We start from the raw sequence: 17,737 nt of genomic DNA on the forward strand, positions 1-17,737 counted from the left end.
AGAGGGAGAAAGCTGCTATGGGACACAGCTGTGCAAGCCACAGCAGCTGTGCTATGAGGTTACCCCTGCAGGAAAAGCCTGGGGGGGTGGGGGAAACTCAGGGCTGGGGCTGGTGAGTCAGGTGGGAAGCCTGGGAACTTGCTGAGCTGAGCCAACAAGTCCGCAGGGCTGGGATAAAACCTTCCAGCACAGCAGGACCAAAACCCATGGGAAATAAAGTTGAAGCCTTCGTAGGAAATTGTTCTGCCCCCTCCATTCCTGCCAGTATTGGAGGGATGCAATGCTTGCTATAAGAAAAAAGATATTAGCAGCACAGAAGGTGTTGGGAGAGACAGCTGGATTCCTCAGCTCACACGTGGGACAAGGCTATGAAGGGTGACATGGGGATGAGCCCCTGCCCTGGCTCATCTACCTGCACTGGCAGGGGCCGCTGCTTTCCTCAGCTGCGGGGATGCCAGGCAGGCTGCAAAGGTCACCCCATTGGTGAGTGGCTGCTCCTGGGAGCGAGCACTCACCCAAAGGGACCCAGCACCATCAGTTAGAAAGAGAAAATAACCATATTCAACTCCATCAGCTTAGGGTGAAAATGTGAATTTCCTACTGCTGCTTTTCCTACTTAATCAATTACTCTGCAACCATGGCTATGCTGCCATGCCCAAAAACCATCCACAGGCATCTGTCTTGCTACTCCACTCCAAATAATACACTTTTCAAACCAACATGCAATACTGCATAGATTCATCAGACTGTCCCCATCACCGCTGTGACAGCCCCCAGGGCTGCCAGGGAACAGGCAGTGCCAGAACCTGCAGTGCTTGCACAGCAGCTGTGGAAGGACTGTCCCCATCCAAGCAAGAAACTTGCTGACTGCAACCAAAACAGACTGCAAGTCTTGAAGTCTCTCCTATCCCTTTAAAGCCTCAAAGCCCTTCTGGCCTCTTTGCCCAAATATTTTGACTGTGGCAGCCTCAAAGACTGAAGTTAAAGTGAGCGGCAGTGACGCTGTGTAAAAGAGAAGCACCCGACCCATTGGCTACATATGGGTGGAAGCGCCTTTCCATGGTAAAAATCAAGCAGGGTTTTCAAAGCGCTTGAAAAAGCAGGTATTGCCAAGGGCCAGAGTAGTACAGTATGGCTGTATTTTAGAGAGTGACCTAGTAGGTTCTGTGTTTAACCTTTAAAAATAAACAAGGGGAAGGACTGAATAACTTCATGCCAAAAGATGTAGATCACCATAAGCAACAGAGGTCTGCGGGGGATGATTAGGAGGGAATAAAGTAGGAAAGAGGAAAAAAAGGCATTACTTGAGGAGTTACAACAGCAGCAATTACCATCTTAACTTCTATGAAAATTTTACAGGAAGAAGCACCATTTTCTGCAAGTATGGATTTAACAGCAGCTTCCACACTCCCCAAGAGCAAACCCACATTGCTCTCATCTCCCACTCCATCCTCCATGCTGTGCCTGTGCAAGTGCCACCAGTTGCCTTTGCTGGCTTGGGTTTGCCACCACAGTCCTCGATAAAGTGGCACTGGGGACCACTAAAGTGTCCCATCCCAGCCATGCCTTGGGGACACGTTCATTCATAGCTGCCTGCAAAGGGCAGGAAAAAAGGCAGGGACGGCTCATTCAGAGGGAAGCATGGCCTTTCCCTCCAGCCCCTCCTCTCGCTTGCCTTGTCCTTGAGTACTCCTTATTCCCAGTTGCTATCTGGCAGCGTGGTCCTATCATCAGGTGCTGTCCTTCAGGCTGGTTATAAAGACGTGCCGGGCTGTAGCGTGCTCCCAGAGGCAGCCCTGCTCCTGCGCCATGCTGCGGGCCACCATCAAGCTCTGCTGTGGCATTGCCCATGATCACCTCCGCCGCCTGCTCGGTAAGCACCACTCGCCTCCCCTCCAACCTCGGGGAAAAAAAGGCAGAAAAGTAGCATTGATTTTCCTCTCGCGTTATATCACACACAGGGTAGTCTTGGTCTTAGCTGCAAATGAACTTCCAGCAGAGACCCAGGGCACCACAGCATCTCCCTAGCATGCTCTGTGCTCACCAAAGCCTGCATGTCTCTCCCCTAGGCTTGAAGATAACAGCCGTTGCAGCAATACAGAAGGATGTGAGAGGGCTGGTGGTAAGAGGATCCCATCGCCCGCCTTCCAAAATTCCTCATTATGTTCAGAGGCTGAAGGGGAAGGAGACGGGTAAGCTCAGCCCGGGTGGTTGGATACCATATTTCCTAGCCCTGCTCACAACCCCTTGCAACACATGGTGGAGGGATGAGTATTCAAATGCACCCTCTCCATATGATTTGACTTATATTTTGAGAGACAGAGTTAATTACCTTCTCATTCCTGGGCTGGTCTCCAGCTCTCTGGTAACTTAAAAGCATTCCTCATACTGACGGCAAGCGGGGTTAGCAAGGAGACCCTGAGATTCTGGGAAGGTAAATTGCATTGGTTCGCTGCACCGGCAGCCAAAGCTTCTAGCAGAGGTTACAGGAACTTAGCGTGTTTTCTTGCATGTCTGCTGTGTCCCTATTTCCATTGCTTACCCAAAGACTTGAAAATTCGCAAATTCATCTGGCTTTTTTGAAGTGTGGCTTGGTCCAAAGGCTGCCTATGCAGTGTTAGTAATACCCAAGCAACATGCAATTTGTACCACGGTGTTACTGGGAATTGATTTGGAAAGCAATTTCAAAAAGCTTTCCAAGTAGTCAGTACAGACTCAGTGAATGAATGCCAGGGATGCTCCTGAGGGCAAGGGTTTCTGCAGCAGGCTGTCCCCCAGCCCAAGAGGGAACCAGCTGCGTGGTAAAAGCCAAGACTTCAGGTCAGCAAAACCCTCTGCTCCAGGTCTGTTTGCACTTCTGTACTCACAGCCATGTGCACAGGTAAAGCTGCGGGGGGTGGCTTTTCACATTGCTCTGCCTTGCTCCTGCAGCCACCTGCCCCGAGCCTGCTGGAGACATCAGCACCAGCCGGTTCCCCAGTGTGGACCTCTCCTACATCACCCAGGGAGAAACAGCCCTGAAGCGAGCGCTGAGCATCCTGCAGCAGCACACCAGCTGGCAGGCAGAAATGATGCTGGTAAAGCCCAGCCACCTCTTGCCTTTACTGCTTTATGCCACAAAAGCTCTCGGGAGGAGAAATGAGCCGGGGGAGGGGAGACATGCTTTTCTTATTTCTCCTGCTTGAAGGCACACCATGGGCACAGGAGATATGCCATGCAAAAGCATGCACAGCAAAGAGGGCTTCCAAGCAAGCCTTCATTAAAAACATTCACAGGCAAATCTGCAAAGTAAATAGACAGCAGGAAAAAGCTTGGAAGGGGAAACTCAGATAATCGTGTTCCTGGGGAAAGCCAGGAGTATTTCTGCAGAAAAACTCAACAGATTGTGACTTTGTTGTTATTTACAGTGTTTGTTCATTAAGCTGTTTGCTGAATTGTTTAGCTAGGAAGGAGCTTAAGAAAAAAAGCAATCATAGCGGCATGATTTAAATATAACGGTTTTTGCCTGTAAACCAAGCGGTGATTAAAAAGAGGACTGGGATAATTTATTAGCAAGACATTTCAGCATGCAGCTAATGACTCGGGGCATTTGGGGTTGATACAGGCTCTCTGCTCTCCCAGGACTCTGGAGCTGCCGTGTCCAGCACCGCCCTTCCTGGGCTGGGCAAGGTGTTTCGGGCAGAGGTGATCCTGGCTGTGCCAGTGGCACAGCTGCACCAGGAGCTCTTCGAGAGGATTGAGCAAATGCCTCAGTGGAACCCAACCCTCAGCCAGGTGAAGGTAAGGTGGGGAGGGACTGGCAGCCAGCGATGCCATCACACACAGACGGTCCAAGATGCATTGCCAGGGTTGCTAGCATCCAAGACCTCATATTTATCAAGGTTTTTAAGATTGCTGAAGGATTAAAGCTAATTCCTCACTTCTGCAAGAGCAGGATATCACCCCAGGGAGACAAGATGTGCTTTACTGATGTAGCATTGAGAAACGTGTCACTTCCAAGCTCTCTTTTCTGTATGGTGCCTATTCACAGAGGTTTTTCCACACTGGGGGACTCTGACATTGCTCTGACTTTAATATCAGGGAGAAGCTGTCCAGGGGAATCAGACAGGTCAAAAAAAAAGAGGCAAAACCAAACATATCACACTGCAGGGGCACCCCCAGGAAGCTTATGTGCTGTCTTGGGCTTCTTTTGAGTATTCTGCCTTATTTCTCAGCTCCCATATCACAGCATATCCCTAAGCAAGCTGCTGGCCTCAGAAAGTCTCCCCTACCTCACCTGGGCTGGCTCAGATGCTACCCAGCCTCTGCTTATTTATTGCTACCACTTCCCTGCCCCTTCAGAAAAAGAAACAACACAGGGAGAGTCCCATCCCAGATAAAAAAGGCTGCAAAAATTACCAGCTTTCCCCCTTAATAGTCTGCAGGAGATTGGGACTTAATTATCACCAGGTGCAAGCCCCAAGCCCCTGCTTTGCTGCTGCTTCTGCTCATGCTGCCACCCCACGCTGCTGTCCCCAAGGTGGATTAATGTCCCCTGGGCAGGAGTAAGGAGGTGGCAGGGATGTCCCTGGAGGGGCAGTCACGAAAAGCCTAATAATGCCTGTGGTGCTCCTTGTTCTGGTAGGTGCTGCAGCGTGTCGGGGCGGACACACTGGTGACACACGAAGTCACTGCTCCCAGCCCAGGCAACCTGGTGGGCCAGCGGGACTTCATCAGTGTGCGGCACCGTGGCAAGAGGGAGACAGCCATCTACCTGGTGGGCACCGCCACCCACATCGAGCCACTGCCTTTGCAGGAAGGCTGCATCAGGTAAAGTCCCCTCCACAAATGACCATCACGGGGTATCGTGTCACTGCAGGGGGGAGACCACTGCTATAGCCACGAATGTTTGCACTGGGCATGGCAAGGGAGGCACGCGCTCCTCTTGTGTTTGCTCTGGGATCTCCTTACACTCATTTTTTTCCCCCCTGGGGTGGACCCTAACTGCCTGCTTCGCTGCCCACCACAGGGCTGAGTCCCGGCTCAGCTGCATCGTCCTGCAGCCGCTGGCAGGGGACCCCAGCTGTACCCACTTCACCTGGCTCCTGAGCATGGACCTGAAGGCAAGTGCCACCGTGTTACTTGGGTGAGACAGCAAGGGGTATGCGTCCCGGTGTGCAAATGCACCCTCCTCCCCGGGATGGGCACCCCAACTCTCTTTGACCCAGTGGGACCAAATCTGGGGTGTTTTCTGTCCCAAAGGGCTGGATCCCTGCGTCTGTCATTAACCGTGTCCTGCCGCAGTCCCAAGCAGACTTCATCAAACACCTCTGCCAGCACCTCTCTGCCACCACGTGTCCCTGAGCGGTGGGAGGACAGAGTCTCCCTGAGCACAAGGGGGACAGCCTGAGCTGGAAACTCGTTCCTGCCCCTGCTCATTGCCACTATGGCTGAGGAGCTGCAGCCACCAGCAATGGGGCAAGACAGTGCACCCACCCACTGAGCACGGAGGATGCTCTTGACCCAGCACTGTGCCCTTGCTTCGGGGACAGAGCAGAGCATCTGCAAGCTGGGGCGACCAAGGCAGCACCAAGCCTTGCATTAGGGGTTGCCTGAAAACCCTTGCCCAGACCTCACCCACGAGCAGCAATGGTAGCGGGTGTTTGGCATTGCTCCTCCTTGCCATGCACAAGGGAAGGGGGTGGCTGTCAAAACGCAACCTGATGTCGGGCATCGCTGCCCACAGTGCAGTTTGTTCTGCAACTTCAGCCCTGCCCCAATTTCTTCACTCTTTATTTATTACCTGATCGTGGCATCAGTCATCAGTGCAAGCTCAGGGGCTCTTTTTAGCCTGAACCAGTAACACATCTTTATTTTTGCAATAGCTAAGGTATGTATTTGTGTGTGTACAGATGTATATACATAGAGGTTTTTCTCCTGCTATGCTAAGAGTGGCAGGCACAGCCGGAGCAGGCATATGGCACTAAAACCATGTCCCAAGGGGTCCGAAATGTGCTTTTCACCACCAGTTCAATCGACTTTGGGTATTGCAACACGAGAGAGGGCGGCAAGGCAAGTGAGAAAACAGCTTGTGGAGACAGGCAGCAGGAAGGTCAGGCTCAGCCCCAGGACCTCATAATGCAGCATCAAGCCCTCCAGGACCATGCCCTCCAGGGGAGCTTGTCACTGCAAACCTGCAGCATGATAAAACCCCTGGTGGGTTTTGTCCTCAGATGATCCTCAGGAGATCACCGGCCATCCCACACCCACAGCTCTCTGCAGCAGCAGGGATAGCCAGTCCGGTGACCCTGCACCTTCGGAACAAGCATGCTGTGCCATAAAGCCGCTGCCAACCACAGCTAGAAACAAGCCTTGCAAGAGTGAAACTGAGCAGCTGGCTGTCATGAAATGTTCCTGCAGCCGTGGCAGGGTGCATGGAATTTATACCTGTGGGGTTTGCTGGGTCTTTGTCTTATTTAAGGCAGGGGGGAATAATCACAAAACAGTTATGTGAAACTAGCTGATAAAGAGGGGCTGGGCTGAAATAAATTAAAGAGCTGGTAGCTCGCTGTGTGAAATCCATGTCAACAACTATACACAGGTCACACTCATATTTTCCCCCTCACACACCCAACCCTCCAAATAAATCAACAGAATGAGATCTTGATATGGATTTATTTATTTATTTTACATTATGTTAGAGTTCAAAAAAAAAAAAAAAACCCAAAAAATTTAATAAATATTAAAAGTTAAAAAGCTCTGAATCTTGTATGTACAAAACTTTATACATCATCGTAACACTGGACAAGGTTACATCACAGGAATGACTTGGTGCGTACACCTGGCGCAAGAGGGTGTGGGGGACCGGAGCACCCTCTCCTCCTGGAGACAGGACCAGATCCCTGCTGGGAGGTGTGGTACATTGCGGCACTACATCCCCATGCCGCAGCTTTCCACACACCATGGCATCTGTGCGGCAAGAAGCAACCCAACGTCAGCCTGCCTTAGGCGCTTCTTGCGTTCACTCGGAATAAATACCCAGTGCTGGGTCCCAGCCCTGCAGCATCACCACCCCAGAGCACCCGCACGCGGCAGAGGGGGCTTTATCGCACCCTGCTTTAAATCCCACCCACCTCTCTCAGCTAGAGGGGGGGGTTAGCACCTGCAGCGCAGCCCCCCTGCCCCAAAGCCTCCCCGGGGACCCTGGCTGTGGGGTGCAAGGGGGCTGGGCCAGCCCTCAGCCACAGCTCTCCACCGAGGTATAGCAAGGAACCACTGCAAATATTCCTAATGCAATAAAGCACTAATGCCCAGGACAGCACTGAAGGAGGGGTACAGCCAAGATTTTGAGAGGAAGGCATCAGAAGGCATGCACGCATGCATATATGCTGTGTCCTGGAGACATTACAGCCCATTTCTGAGGGGGGAAGGTTTTGCTTTTATTCAACACCTCCAATGCTAGGGGACAGGGGGCTGAACGCTGGAGAAAAGCCTTGCTTCAGGCTGGGAAAGGCAAAACAAGCTCCGTCCTGCCCCGAGCCAGCCCAGGGCTGTCCCAGCAGCAGGAGAAGGCTGTGGCACACCCTGCGCCAGCCCCAGCCCTCCCACCTGCACCTCCAGGGAGAGATGCTCCTTGAAGAGTAAACAAAGTGTTATCTTTGGCACAATAAATGCTGGCACTCCCAGCTGGAGAGCACTGCTGGTGGATAGGCAAGGGGCACAGCAGTGGTATCAACAGTCCAAGGGATGAATCCCACCCTGGTACACACGCAGTATCTCACTGATCCTGTGGTTTCCAATACCTGCACACCTCAGATCCAGGCACCCCGCTGCAGAATTTCATCGGCATCCCTCTGTCTGTCTGCTCCCACAAGGTGTGCGGTTGCTTGGCTCAGAGTGATGTGGGGCTTTGTTCCACCTTTTGTGAAGCCCAATTAATGCCAAAGGGCAGCACCCAGGAAGCAGGGGACCTGGAGCCTCAGATGCTTTTAAGAGTAGTTAGATAAACGCTCATCCTGCCTTGACTCAGAGGCGCTCCAGGCGCAGGAGGGTGCACAAGCTGCCGTCTTAACATCTCTTCAGCCCTTTTTGTACTGTGGCACAGCTCCAGGGGAGCACTGCAGAGGCGGTCCAATGCTTAAAACATCAGGAATGCACAGGGTCTCCATTCATTTCAATTAAAGCATGTACCTCAGCCTCCTCCCTGCTGCAATCCACATCAGACCAGCAAAGGCTGAGGTAAGCCTGCACTGATGTGAGCTCCTCTGAGATGCTCTGACCTCAAGTGCCTTGCAGCCACACGAGTGCTATTGATGCAGCGCTCTGCCCCGGCACCAACAGCACTGAAAGCACCAGGCTCAAATAGCAGCATGCCCTAAACCTGGCAGCCTCCCAGTACATGCCAAGCACTCCGGGCCGCCTTGCAAGCAAGCCCCAGGCACCTGAAGAGCTTCCCAAACACTGCCCCTAGAGATGCCCTGTCCTGCTCCTCAGATGTCCAGGGAAGCAGTACCATCAAGGCTGCAGTGCACGCACCCATTCATGTGCTCCCAAGAGATCCCACTTTACAATGCCAAACTGGTCTTCCTGGCAAGCCTTGCCTTCCCCTGATTCCACCTCTCTGTCCCCAGAACCTCCTCCCTACCAGCGTTCATCCACCATAGAATCCCACCTTCCCCTGCCACCGCACCTGGAGGTGCTGGATGCCCTCAGCTGGAAGGCTACACACCACTAAGCACCGAAACCATGGCAGCCCCACTGGGGACACCTCTTGGAGACATCCCTCAGGGACACAGCAGGCTACCTGACCCCTCCCCGGGGAGGTTTTGAGGACTATAACTCCTCAAGGCAGACCCTGTGCCTGGAGCAGGCCTGACATCAAGCAAGCTGCACGCAGCCCTAGGCTCCTAAAGTGCTGTGCATACATTTAGTACTTGGCACAATATTTTAACAGCGTTAATCATCCCCCTTTTACCCCCTCCCATGCAACAAAAAAAGGCACAGATGAATCTGCCTCTCTCCTTTTGTCATAACTGCCCTTAAAACCCACTCCTGGCTTCCCAGATGTCCCCATGTTCCTCCAAAACATGTTGATGCCCCACAGGCACTGGGTACAAGGGTGCAGGGATCAGGCTAGTGGTCCTGGGGAGGCTAGGCATCGGTATCAGCTCAAGGCTGGCCAAGGGCATCATTGGCTAAAAAGTCACCGCCAGGTGACAGGCATTTTTTACATGTATTTTTGGTCTTTGATCTTGTTCTTATTGCTCATGTTCGGGTTGCCTGGACCTCCTCCTGCCTATCCTGCAATGCAGGACAGAAGCCGGTCTATGGTTTTCACACTCCATCTTCCCCCAGACATGTTTCCCAAACTCTCTACCCCAAAAGGGACAGCCCAGGGCAGCAGTCTGGGCATTTCCTGACACTTCCCCCAACGCACCCCACCACCTCACTCCAGTTCCTTGCCCCCCCCCAGATTCCCAGCATCCTCCCATTGCTACCCTCAAGCTCTGAGCAGCTAGGCTGAACTGCAGAGCCAGGACCCTCCTCTCCAGCACATCTTGTGTTGCTGCTTGGGACAGGGGCAATAAAAAAATCAACATTCAAGCCCCCTCCCCCCAAATCTTTTTAGCACCTTGGGAGGAAGCGGCCCATCTAACTGCAGCCAAGCTCCTGTCACTATTTTTGCTCCTTTTCACCTTTTTTTCTGTGGCACTGTCAAAAAAAACATGCCACAGCAGGGGAGGGTGAGGGAGATCATGAGAAAAAAAGTGGCTTTCCCAGGAATTTCTGGGTGAGCCAAGTCATTTCCAAACCTGGCTATGCCACCCACGAAAACCATCACTGGAAGTCGGGGGGTGAGGGAGAAGAGGGGGAGGAGGGGAGAGAGGGAGGGAGGGAGGCAAAAGGCTTCCCCTGCCCCACGGCAAGGTGGTCCCAAGAGGGTTACCTGGCTGCCCGGCCCCTGCCCAGCTCGCTGGGGGCTGGCAGCCCCCCAGGGAAAGCACCGCTGTCAGGCATCCCTCTGCCACCAGCTGGCTCGGCCCGAGGTGCTGGGGTGGGGTCCCCACCAGTTTCCCCCCAGGCAGCGATGGTGGAGCTGGGAGCAGCGGTGCCCGGGAGAGCACTGGGGCCGGTGGTGGGGGGCAAGCTAGTGGTGGAGGAGGCCTTCTTGCTGCAGGATTCGCAGCAGAGCTTGTTGTAGCCAGGGATGGAGCAGTAGCGAGCCAGGACTTCCATCTGGCAGAAGATGGACTTGTCCCCAAGGCAAGGCTCCCCTGGAGAGGGACAGAGCAGTGTCAGACAGCACAAATGATGAAGATAGCATTAAGCTCCCACCCCTCCACCTTTCCGACAGTCCCAAAGGCAACAAGACACCCCCCTACTATTGCTCTCTGTCCCAGGGCACCAATTTTGGAAACGCTTGTATAGGAAAGGGGGTGAGGGAGTTGGAAAACAAAGCCCCCAGGTGCATGGGAGATAAAAATCAGAGAAACAGATGCTCCAAACCAGCATCTTAAATAGGATCCTGATGCATCTCAACCAGCTATGAAGCACTGTAAGCAACCCGTTGCTTTAAGCAAGGGGCAAAAGCCAGAAGCTATCACCCTGCAAGGATAAACACGGCAGGCTGAAAAGAGTTCAAGGTTAAAAGGAAAGGGCATAAAATCTGGGAGGCAAAGGGAGTGCAACATGATGATCCCGTACTCCGCAAGATGGCAATCGAGTGGCAGGCTTTGCCAGCAGAGGCATCAGGCGTGTAACAGTGGAAGGCAAAACTCCCCAAAACCACTGCTGGGATGTGCATCCTCCCCCTCCCATCTGCCTGCGTTTCCCATGGGGAGCGGCAGAAGCCCTCGGGAGGGTTATCCCGGGAAACGTCACCCTTACCCAAGCAGGAACACTTACTGGAGGAGATCTTGCTGACAGGGTTTTTGGTCCCATCCTGGGGCACTCGCTGCACTTTGGGCGTGCCATGGTCACCAGCATCGGTGCTGGCCGTGATGCCAGAGCCCTTCCCTGCAGAGAGAGCACCACGATGCCCAGCTGCCATGGGAGGCTGGGAGCACTCAAAACATCTTAGGGAGAGTATTTTAATGAGGAATTTTTTTGTTTTAAGGGATCTCCTTAAAAACAAGGTCCCTTGGGGAGCACCTGGTTGGCCCAGCACTTAAGCCACCCAGAAAAACCCAAAATGAACTCCAGGGTGCCCATCCCATCATACCTCAGCTCACCGCATCTGCAAACTGCCAGAAAACCCAACACCACCTACAGCAAATATCAGGACCAAGAACAGAAAAGGGCAGTATTTTGGCTGGTGTTTAACCCTTTCTCTGCCAGCACCATCAGGGACGTTCAACCTGACCTGTGCTGGCATCCCCCTGAAGCCAAGATGAGCTGGAGGCATGCATGAAGGTTGATCCCCACTGGTGTGTGCCCCCCACTGAGTGCCACCTCTTCCTCTCACCTGGGCAGAGGGCCACATGGCAGGCCTGGACTGCCTCCGGCTTGTCACCCTCGCAGCGCCCACCACTCTCGCTGCCTTTGCACACCACCTGCCGCTGCTGGACGCCTTCCCCGCAGCTCGCCGAGCACTGTGCCCAGACAGACAGTCAGCGATGGGGTGGGGGGAGCTGGCATGCCCCAACAGCCACCCCAGTGGGGCATTTGCAAGTACTTGCAGGTGACTACTCCTCGGGAGGATAATGCTTTCGAATAAGGAGTCTCCCTACCCATCTCCAGCAACCCCCCGCCCTCACTCTCCACCAGGATGCACAGGGATGCCATCCCTTGTCTAATTTTGATTTTCCCCACAAACCATCACTGGCTCTTGTACCCTTATCTCCATCCCTATGAGACTAACCTACTCTGTAAGCACCTGGCCCTCACACCCAGCACCTATTCCCTCCTCCCGACACTGCCACGCAGCCGGGGGTCCTCCTCCTCCCCAGTTAGCTCACCTCCGACCAGGCACCCGTCCTCCACTGTGCAGGGCAGGGCAAGCGGCTGCAGGGCCGGCGTGTCTCAGGGCGCTGCCCAGGGCAGTACTTGGTGTGCAGGGTGCGGTTGGTGCCATCCTGCAGGCGCTGCACGCACTGCACCGCCCGCACCTGCACCCCCAGCTTGCCGCAGGACCTGCTGCAGGCACCCCACTCCTCAGCCACCCAGCTGCGGGGAGGGGAAAGATGCACATGGTGATGCCTGACATTGCGAGGTGATGCCCGCGCTGAGAAGCAGCTGGTGCACTCCCAACGCAGCCCCACATACCCCATAGAGGGGATGAGAGCACCTTGGGCCAGCCGGGGGAGGACTTACGCTGGCTGGGAGCACTCCTGGATGTTACAGCGCCGCCGGATCGGCTTCGGCTTCTTGCCATTGTCACAGAAGTTTCTATGCACCATCCGGTTGTCACTTCGCCGCCGGCAGCCGTATTTGGTGTACTGGATGCCTGGGGGCAGAGCATGGGTGCCGAGGCAATGGGTGTGGGGGTCCCACCAGCTCCCCACCCGGTCACTCTCCTGCATCCCTGCTGGGACGCATGCTCTCAGGTGTCACCATTCAAGGTGGGACCCAAGCAGTGCTTCAGCCCAGGCTCGCAGAGGATTCTCGTACGGGTGCTGACCCCCCATCCTCCTGGGGTCACCCAGGCTGCTGTAGGGTGCACACACATGGGGCGGGGGTGTGTGGGGGGAAGCAGACTCAGCCTTTCCCTGCTCCCTCTCCCAAAAACCCCGGTCAAAACATCAGAGTTTCTTGGTGGAGACACAGCCACCACAGCCCCAAGAGAATTTAGCAAGCTAAAAATTTGGCTTTATTTCTCCAGATGAAAGAAAAAAAGCAGCACATCGCAAGCCCAGCCAAAACACTGCTATAATTTGCCAAATAAGCTGTGCTTGCTTGGGAGCAGACCAGACTGGGGCTAAGCCAGCCTTAGCCATGAGATGCCTGCCACTCTGCCAGGAGCCCTGCTGCAGCAAGGACCAGGGAGCCAGCAAGAGCTTGTTTTCCTGCTCTGCAAGTCCCAAAATCTTCCAGCTGCAAACTGGTCAGCGCAAGGTGGAAGCATGAGGTCTTCTCCATTATTGGAGGGTCAGGTAGGTTGGAAGTGATCTCTGGAAGTCTCTGGCCCACCTCTCTCTCAGAGCAGGGCCAGCATCAAATGGAGCCATGTGAAGGCAAGGCTTTCATGAGCAAACCTCCCCAACACCAGCATGCAGGCACACATGTTTCCTCCCAGAGGGAAAAAATCCAGCAATAACTCTGCTGGGAGCCCAAATGTACTACGGGCCCTCCATCACAGCACCTGCTGGGGTGTCCACACCTATTCCCATGCAAGCTTTAGGTGCGGTCATCTGCAATTAAAAAACGGTAGCAGATACACGGATAGACAGGCAAAGGTATGCACACGCAACAACATGGGCTGTTTTCGTAAGAAATCTGGCTAAAATGCTTGCCTAAACTGCTCCACAACACTGTCCGTTAACACTCATATTTCCGTGTAGATCCCCCAAATTACAGAGGTGCAAAGAACATGGGTACGGGTGTAGAGAAGAAGAAAGCCAGGGCTCCAAGCAGTACCAGGTCTAGGTCTAAAGCCTTGCGATACATGATCCTGGGGAGGAACACTTAAAAGCAGCATCTGCATGTTTGCAAGCCAGAGCTGCCCCAAAGGGCTCAGGCACTGCCTAACATACCCAAACATCCTCCCAAGCATGCACTGTAGGCTGCTACGAAAGGAAAGCTACCTCCTCCGCATGCCTTGGAGCACTGAGACCAGCTCTTGAGGGCCCACTCATAGGAATCCATCTCTTCAAGCAGGACATTGTTGTTTCCAATCATGGGCAGCAGGTCTTCGTGGATGATGTACCGGTACATCAGGCTGCTCCTCGCCTCCTCCTCCTGAGGGATGACCTGCAGGCAGAGAGAGGACAGTTGGAGAGGGGGAAGGAGATGAGGAGTGATGCCATGGGAGAGGGAATGGAAGAGGAGGCCATCAAATAAAAAAAAGAAACTAACAATGACCACATGGTACAGTACACATAAGAGTAGGAGAAACAAACCCTATTATTGCCTCCAACATGATTAGGTGGGCTCTGAACACAGAGTCTACCCTTCGGGAACACACCTCTCCAGTTGTGGAGAGAAACACTGCCCAAACATCCCAACCCCAGCCTTGGGTCGCATGCCCCTGGTCTCTTCTGACCTGCAGGACCACAGCCTATGCCCAAAGCCAGCGCCAGCCACAGGATGGATGGGAGTGCAGACCTACCCCTTCCCTGGGTGCTCAGGGAACCCATCCCTAACTCCTCCACGTACCAGTACAGCTAAAACAAGACATGGAGTCACAAGCAATTGCTGCACAGAGCGAAATACAGTTGGACTCAAAGGTAAACACCTGAGCAATGCATCTTTATAGCATTCTTGCATGCAGCTCTTTGCTCCTTGCTTTTTTGGTTAGCTCATATCCCTGGTTTTAATGATATGCCCTACATACCTTCTCTACTGAAGTCCTTCCACCACCTCCTACGTCCCATCTCAGACCACCTTTGTACTGCTGGGTGACAGTCATCCCCAACATCCCCAGAGCACGTGTCACCCAGGCTTACCAAAACGCTGATGGCCTCGTGCAGAGGACCACTGGTTTTCAGGCTTTCCTTGCCATGTTCAACGGTGTATTCCCACTCCAAGCCCATCTCAATAAACACTTGGCTTTTAGCTTCTCTGCCCTTGGCGTTAGGGATGAAGTTACCCATGGCTTGATTCTTAACAGCTGGAGGAGAAAGGAGGTATTCCAGCATCATTTCCTTTGGTCTGCCTTTGAAGGACTGGACCCTTTGGGTGGGAATTGTAAGAACAGGGACAAGGAAGAGGTAGAGGGTGAAGGGAGAGGTGAACTACAGAGTACTCACCAATGCTGTGAGATGCCGGCTCCATCTCTTCTATCTGAAGGTGCCTTGCCCCAGCTGGAATCTCAAACATCTTCAAAACACCTGCTGACAGGGAGGGAAGGAAGGACGGAGGGAAAAGGAAGAGCACGTTTGCTCCAACTGGACGCGCAACCACTCGCACCCACACGCGTATCCAGCTGCCCCTGACTGAATCCACTCCCAAACCCATCCAGCCTGCTCACCTGGCTGCTTGGGGGTCTTGGCCAGCGTGCCCTTCACTGTCCGGCAGTGGGAGTTGTCCCCCCCGCAGACCCCACACTTGTCGTCCTGCTTCAGGGAACCGACCTCCTTGTCACAGCCGACATGCTGTCACCCGTGGGGAAAGAGAAGACAAGCACGGGGTTACATCCCTGCAGCGCATCCCATCGCCCCACCAGCCCCACAACCCTTTGCTGCACACAGGGTCGGTCCCTGGACTAAAACATACATCCCCAAGGGGTAGTGGGTCAGGGGGATGCACAAGCACTCTCCTGGATAGGCAAAGGACAGGGGCAGTTGCACGCAGCCGCCATCAGCTCCTCACCACACACTCGCCCCGGACGCAGATGCTGTAGGGGTCTCGGTAGCTGCACCGGGTACCGTCATGAACAACCTGATTCATGAACACCACGTCCCCTGTTCCCTCGGACTGGCAGATCAGCTCACACTTCTGAGCATCTGTAGCAAAATAAAAAGGGGGAAAAGGGGGGAAAAAAAGGGTTTGTGGAAGTATATTAGGGTGTTAGAAGATAGAAACCCATATCAGCTTGTATCCCTGAGCACAGCCAGACTTCCAAACCCCAAACTAATCACATGCCTTATTTTGCCACGTCTGCTTGCTGCTCAAGAGCCTGCACTTTTGCCCAGCACACATGGGAAATTAAGAGAAAGCAACTGGATGGGACACACTACGTGACACTGCAGTGAAAGACGCTTGGCTGTGTGCATGAGCGATCCCAAGCCAGGCAGGCGGACCTGGCACCCAGCCAGCCCGGAGCAGCACGCTCCCCACTGCGGCTCCAGCAGCGAGCAGGCAGTGCCATCACCCCACCACCTCCCAAGGAAAAGAAGACCTCTGTGTGTCAAAGCACACGGAAAGCAGGGATAAAACTTTTAAAGTAGTGCAAACAGATTTATCTCTGGCCACCACTACACCAAGGGGCTCTCCTCTTACTAGTGCAGGAGGAGCAGGGAAAAGTTTCAACATGGGCTGATCTTCCCAGCCCAGCTCTGCTGCACTTTGAGCTGGAACCAGAGCAACGTTTGGGTTTCTCTATGTGACACCTGAGGGCAAGCACAAGAGATTAGTTTTAAAGACCTGGCTGCTTGATGCTCACTTATTGCACGCTAGTTTCAAGCTCAGGAGCTTTCCACAACCCACCATCTGTGCAGCTGGCCCAGTCTCCGTCCCACAGTGATGGCCACCTCTGGGAGGGAAGGCACTTTGGCTACTGCTCCTTTGCTAGGACCCACCGCCGCTCACCGTCGTGATGCTCGTAGGGAAGCCAGGAGTGCTTGCTGTTCTGGTGGGTGTAGTAGGAGTTGCGCTTGGAGCATTGCTGGGCACGGAAATCCTGGTAGGGCCCTGGGCACTCCTCGGCATTGCACACTTGGTACTCGTAGGTGGCTCCTGGGCAGTGGCGCCCACCATATGCCGGGCTGGAAAATAAAGTACGTGAGTTAAAACCGCATCAGAGGATGCTGCTGTCCAAACATGACACAGCTCAGCACCAAAACGCATGGCACAGCTCATGCAGGAACAGATGTCCCCATCCCTGCCCACAGAGCACACAAGGGGAAGAGTAAGGGAACCTCTGACTCTCAACTGCTTCCAGTTTTACCCCCGCTAAAAGGGAGGGAGGCCAAACATACGGCGGGTTGTCACAGCTCCGGCTGCGAGAGCGCACGCCACCCCCGCAGGTCCTGGAGCAGGAGCCAAACTTGGACCAGGAGCTCCAGCTGCCGTCCTGGCTGTAAGGCTGCTCCGACGTCTTCCAGATGCAGTGACCCTTGAAGCACCACTGGAAAAGAGAAGAAAGACGGGTGAGCTCCACGCCTGCCTCCTCCAAGGTGCTCAGCACCAGTAAAGAAAGCCCTCCTGCACCCACAGCACTACAAAAATGGCTCGCAGTTTGCAAAGCATGGGAGGAAGGTGCTCTTCATCACGGCCTCGGGCATGTCCTTCTCACAGGAAGCAGGATCAGGAGTGGTGCCCAGGCATGCGACAGCAGGGCTGCCCTCCAGGCTGGTTTGGGGACGAGCAAGCTGCATCACTTCATGACTGAATCAGGAGCACAAGCAGCTCCAAGAGTCTAGCACAGCTCCATGGCTGGGACGCACAGCAGAAAACGCAGCAGAGGAGCAGGGATAAGCAGGGCAGGCTCCCAGCACATCTGTACTTGAATCTGGTATAGAAGAGCCTGCACAGTGGTGGTTTACATCAGCTGGGAAGCTGGCAGCTGGGTTATATTGCTGTGTTTTTCTCCAGGGTTTACTTGTTCACAAGTGTTTTGCTTTTTAAAATCGTAGCTGGAAAAGCGGGCAACGGAGGAGGTGTGATTTGCTCCAGACATGATATGCAAGCCACGCGGCTTCCCAGAGGGAGAGATCAGGATGTGGAAGGACAAACCCGTGCAAAAGGCTGAAGGCACAAGCTTGGGGCACGCAAACATCCCTCTGCAAAACAAACTCCTTTGGTTTTCTTTCCGTAACGCTGTATTTTTTAATTCCTGGACTGGTTTTCTCTCTCCAGCCAAACTGCCCCTTCTCCACCCATGCAGATCCTCGGGCAGGCACGGAGTTACACCGGGATCTGGGATGGATGAGCCCTGTGG

The 17,737-nt window shown here is 53.9% G+C and overlaps 2 protein-coding genes across 5 annotated transcripts in view; one reads left to right on the top strand and one right to left on the bottom strand.

Moving 5' to 3' along the window:
- Positions 1 to 1,802: 1,802 nt before the first annotated feature.
- LOC308069925 (steroidogenic acute regulatory protein, mitochondrial-like) lies at positions 1,803 to 9,075 on the top strand. The gene is given in 5 exon segments (XM_080403078.1): positions 1,803 to 2,027; positions 3,600 to 3,903; positions 4,625 to 4,769; positions 4,771 to 5,102; positions 5,242 to 9,075. Coding segments are annotated over 5 exon segments (1,101 nt in total). The 5' UTR covers positions 1,803 to 1,809; the 3' UTR covers positions 5,344 to 9,075.
- Positions 6,643 to 17,737, bottom strand: part of ADAMTS14 (ADAM metallopeptidase with thrombospondin type 1 motif 14) — a 40,957-nt gene continuing 29,862 nt past the window's right edge. For 2 of the 4 annotated variants that reach the window (XM_080401569.1, XM_080401567.1), the window contains exons 11-22: positions 16,776 to 16,924; positions 16,387 to 16,562; positions 15,448 to 15,581; positions 15,107 to 15,230; positions 14,886 to 14,969; positions 14,583 to 14,746; positions 13,722 to 13,887; positions 12,292 to 12,424; positions 11,937 to 12,144; positions 11,444 to 11,570; positions 10,885 to 10,995; positions 6,643 to 10,253 (exon numbers count right to left, since the gene is read on the bottom strand). In XM_080401569.1, the coding sequence (XP_080257695.1) occupies positions 9,922 to 10,253; positions 10,885 to 10,995; positions 11,444 to 11,570; positions 11,937 to 12,144; positions 12,292 to 12,424; positions 13,722 to 13,887; positions 14,583 to 14,746; positions 14,886 to 14,969; positions 15,107 to 15,230; positions 15,448 to 15,581; positions 16,387 to 16,562; positions 16,776 to 16,924 (1,908 nt within the window). In that variant the 3' untranslated portion in view covers positions 6,643 to 9,921. The remainder of the gene's footprint in view (positions 10,254 to 10,884; positions 10,996 to 11,443; positions 11,571 to 11,936; positions 12,145 to 12,291; positions 12,425 to 13,721; positions 13,888 to 14,582; positions 14,747 to 14,885; positions 14,970 to 15,106; positions 15,231 to 15,447; positions 15,582 to 16,386; positions 16,563 to 16,775; positions 16,925 to 17,737) is intronic. The other 2 variants (XM_080401570.1, XM_080401568.1) reach the window with 1 other exon arrangement.

The sequence above is a fragment of the Falco punctatus genome (genome assembly GCF_963210335.1).
Source record: "Falco punctatus genome assembly, chromosome: 9".
Lineage (NCBI taxonomy): Eukaryota > Metazoa > Chordata > Aves > Falconiformes > Falconidae > Falco > Falco punctatus.